This window comes from Mauremys mutica, chromosome 12, assembly GCF_020497125.1.
Source record: "Mauremys mutica isolate MM-2020 ecotype Southern chromosome 12, ASM2049712v1, whole genome shotgun sequence".
Classification (NCBI taxonomy): domain Eukaryota; kingdom Metazoa; phylum Chordata; order Testudines; family Geoemydidae; genus Mauremys; species Mauremys mutica.
In genome coordinates, this window is record NC_059083.1 from 36741801 (window position 1) to 36745999 (window position 4199).

The 4199-nt window shown below is 46.0% G+C and overlaps 1 protein-coding gene across 1 annotated transcript; it reads left to right on the forward strand.

The window, feature by feature from the left end:
* Positions 1 to 625: 625 nt before the first annotated feature.
* Positions 626 to 2809, forward strand: LOC123346722 (olfactory receptor 14A16-like). Its single transcript, XM_044984193.1, has 2 exons — positions 626 to 631; positions 1826 to 2809. The coding sequence occupies exons 1-2, from the start codon at positions 626 to 628 to the stop codon at positions 2807 to 2809; spliced, it is 990 nt and encodes a 329-aa protein (XP_044840128.1).
* Positions 2810 to 4199: the final 1390 nt, after the last annotated feature.

Here is a 4199-nt window from a genome sequence, read left to right on the forward strand (position 1 = left end):
GCAGAAACTTTCTCTGGACATATTTGTTTAGTTTTAAATCCCATTTTAAAACAAAAATGGGCAGAAAATCTCTGAGTGTCCCTAATTGGAAATTGAGCTTTAAACAAAGGTGGGAAACATTATTCTTATATTTAATAATACAGCCATTTCAAACCTGTTTCTTCTATTGCAACCGTGTCTCAAAGAAATACTTATGGGAAGGTAAAAAAACAGGATAGCAACAAAGCCTGCAGGCTGTGTTTTATACACACTGACACTTGTAAACTCAGAGTCAGCATTGCACCAGCCATCTGAAGCCTGTCTATCTCAAACCTGCCCAAGGACACAGAGGAAATGAAGAGGAACATAATCAAGACCTCCTGCTCTAGCCCCATATCATCTCTCCCACACAGCTGCCAGCTGAACACCAAAGCTGTAAATAGGTGCAGAAAACATACACATAGTAAAACACAGCCCCTCCCTAACTGAGATCACGGTCCTAGTAGACAAGGCAGAGAAAGTCAGGGAGAGGAAACAGAGGCACAGAAAGGGGAAGCAACTTGCCCAAGATTATAAAGAAGGTCAGTGACAGAGACAAGAACCTAACCCAGGTCTCCTGATTGCCACTGACCTGCACAGCGCAAACATGAAGGTAGAGAAGGAAACGATAAACCATAGCAGTAACAGAGGGATGCTCCTAGCTCATCATTACATAGAAACAGGTATCAGGGGCCATGAATCAATCCGTAAGCAGGTAGCAGGACGTCTCTGCACAGAACTCAGTGTGGAATCATCATAGATGAGCTGGTGCTTGGGCCACTGGTTATGTCCTTGTGTTTCCCTGGGAAGAGGGGATCAGGCTGTGCTGCTGGTTTAGAAGTTTAGTTTCCTGTCCAAGTTGTTAGCCTGCTGTTTGTCAGAAGAAGAAATGATTGGAAGGGACCTGGGTCATTGGGTCCAATCCCCTGCTCTGACTAGCAACCCAGTCATATAATCCCCATACTAAACCTACACAGCTACATGTTAACACCAGTTAGGTTGTTTGCCCCCAACTGTTCCTATTGGGAGGCTCTTCTAGATCATCCCTCCTCTGATGGGGACAAACTTTCTTCTCATTTCCAAGATAAATTTACTCATGGACAATGTATCCCCATTCCTTCTTCTCCCGACATTGTCCTTTAGCATCAATAGATCTTCTCCCTTCCTGGTGTTTACCTCCTCGTATTTATAGAGAGTGATCATAACCCCTCTCAGGCAGCATTTTGCTAGGTTAAATTAGCCAAACACTTTTAGGACACATCCACTCAGCAAGCTAGGGCTGTGATTCATAGCTTGCAAGGATGTACTCATGCTAGCTTGCTGAGCATAAATAGCAGTGTACCTGCGGTAGCCATGCTGAGTATAAACCCACCTGAACCCTGGGGCTATGTATTCAGCACAGTTTCCCCTTCTGCTATGGCTATACAACTTTTCAGACTTGTGCTAGCCACCCTCGAGCTATTGCAAGTAGTGTATGTGATCTGGGAATCACTCCCCTAGCTCGTAGTTTAGATGTAGCCTTATTCTTCTTTCCTAAACTAGCTCTCCATTGTCGCAATAGGATGACCATCATTCCTAAGATTGTTGGGTTTGGGTTGTAACTTGTTCCATATTTACACTGCATTTTATCAAGCCTCATCTTGGACCAGATCCTCAGATGGAGGAAACAGACGCCATCCGTTGACTGTAAGGGAACTGTGGCAATTTACACTGGTGTGACAATGCTCCTCACTAGAGGTGTGATTGTCAGAGGTGAGGAGCGGGGAGGACTCTAGGCTGACCACTGCCCTTGCCCTTCCTTCCACAGGCAGCCCATGATGTACTGAGAAAGAAAATGTCCAACCGAACCACCGTGACCGAGTTTCTTCTCCTGGGATTCTCTGAGGTTCGGGAGCTGAAGATTTTACACTCTGTGGTGTTTCTCGGAATTTACCTGACAGCCCTGGTGGGAAATCTCCTTGTTATCATCCTTGTAGTGGTCGACCACCACCTTCACACCCCCATGTACTTCTTCTTGATGAATTTGTCCATACTAGACCTCGGCTCCATCTCCGTCACAGTCCCCAAGTCCATGGCCAACTCCCTATTGAACACCAGGTCGATTTCTTATTCTGGGTGCGTTGCCCAAGTCTTTCTCTTCATTTTCTTTACTGCGGCTGACTTTGCTTTTCTCACCATCATGGCATATGACCGGTACGTCGCCATCTGCCAACCACTGCACTATGAGACTATAATGAACAGGGGAGCTTGTGTCCAAATGGCAGCCAGTGCCTGGATCAGTGGAATTCCCGTCTCTACTATGCAGACTCGGAACATATTTGCATTATCTTTTTGTGGCAGCAACAAGGTGGATCTGTTCTTCTGTGAAATCCCTCAGCTGCTCAAGATCGCCTGCTTTGACTCGTACCTCAGTGAAGTTGTTGTTACTTCTTTTCTCTTATTCTTAGGCTTAAGCTGCTTTACCTTTATAATTGTGTCGTATGTTCAGATCTTCAAAACAGTGCTGAGAATCCCCTCTGAGCAAGGCCGGAATAAAGCCTTCTCCACTTGCCTCCCCCACCTCACTGTGGTCTCCTTGTTCTTTTGCACTGCCACCTTTGCCTACGTGAAACCCACCTCCAGCTCAACATCAGGTCTGGATGTCATGGTGGCTGTTCTTTATTCTGTGATGCCTCCAGTGATGAATCCAGCCATCTACAGCATGAGGAACAAGGAGATCAAGGGTGCCTTGAGGAAACTGACTGAGTGGAAGTTATTCAAAAAGAATAAAATTTCCAGATTTCTCCCATGACCATGTTTTCATTCTCTGCTTCTTTACAGATATAATCCACTGATGACATTATTGTCTCCATGGGAATGTAATGTGCAGGCTTTTTATGCAAAAATGTTGTGTTCACAGTAGTAATAATCCAAACTAAGTTCATTGAAGTCAGTGGAGTTCCTCTACTGTGAATTAGATAAGAATCTCTCTTTCTCTCTCTTTCTAAATTATGAGGGCATTTAATTCAATTCTGCATTTCCTTGTTAGAAGCATGAGTTTATCTGAACTTGACCTTCTGGACAGGCATGAGCTGTCAATGGGAAACCTTAACACCTTCTTAATTATGTTTTTTGCCATTTTATTTCCTAGTTTTTCAACAGAAAGGAAGCTTGTTGGTCGGAGTTAGTGGACATTGTGGCAGCTGTAGGTGGCCATGCATATGGATGATCAATGAAGTAAAAGGCTCTTTTAAGAATCCTCACATTTTTCTGGAAAGGAGCTGTATTCTGTGCACTGCTTGGCCAATCTGGGGTCCCCTCACATTAACCCCTCACCCCCAAATCTCTCAGTAAGTGCAGCACAAAGATGGACACAGCCATCTTCAGCAATACAGGCTTAGAGAAATGTGAAATGGCCTGTTCATCTCAATGAGCTATTCTCAGCGGAGTGAGAAACACCTGCAGGAGACAGTACAGCCTGAAACAATCGCTCGGAGAGATGTGAACTGCTCCACTCATATCAGTCACTCAGGTGCCAGCAAGCTGTTCTGTGTGTTGTAGGTTCATTTCCCCCTTTGCCTCTTCTCAGCTTCACACCCTGAGTGGCGACGCTTCACCAGACCCTGGCACACATTGGGAGGGGTGATCAGGGAGATGGTCTCAGTCCCCTGTCCTGCCAAAAACCAAGGAGAAAGATCCCAAGATCACAAGAGAGGGAAGGGTATCCGACACCCATAGATGCATTGAGAGCCCCCTGATATTGGCACACACAAGGGAGGTGAATATGGGGCTGTCAGGCACACCTGCGGGAGGTCCGCCGAAGGCGCGGAACCAGCAGACCCTCTGCAGGCAAGCCGCCGAAGGCAGCCTGCCTGCCGTGCTTGGGGTGGCAAAATGCCTAGAGCCGCTGCTGGCTTTCTTGACTCATATCTGTCTCCATAACTTTGGGTTCATTTAGGTTAGAACATAAGAACGGTCATACTGGGTCAGACCAAAGGTCCATCCAGCCCAGTATCCTGTCTACTGACAGTGGCCAAGTGCCCCAGAGGGAGTGAACCCAACAGGTAATGATCAAGTGATCTCTATCCTGCTATTCATCTCCACCCTCTGACAAACAGAGGCTATGGACACCATTCCTTACCCATCCTGGCTAATAGTCATTAATGGACTTAACCTCCATGAATTTATCTGTTTCCTAGAGA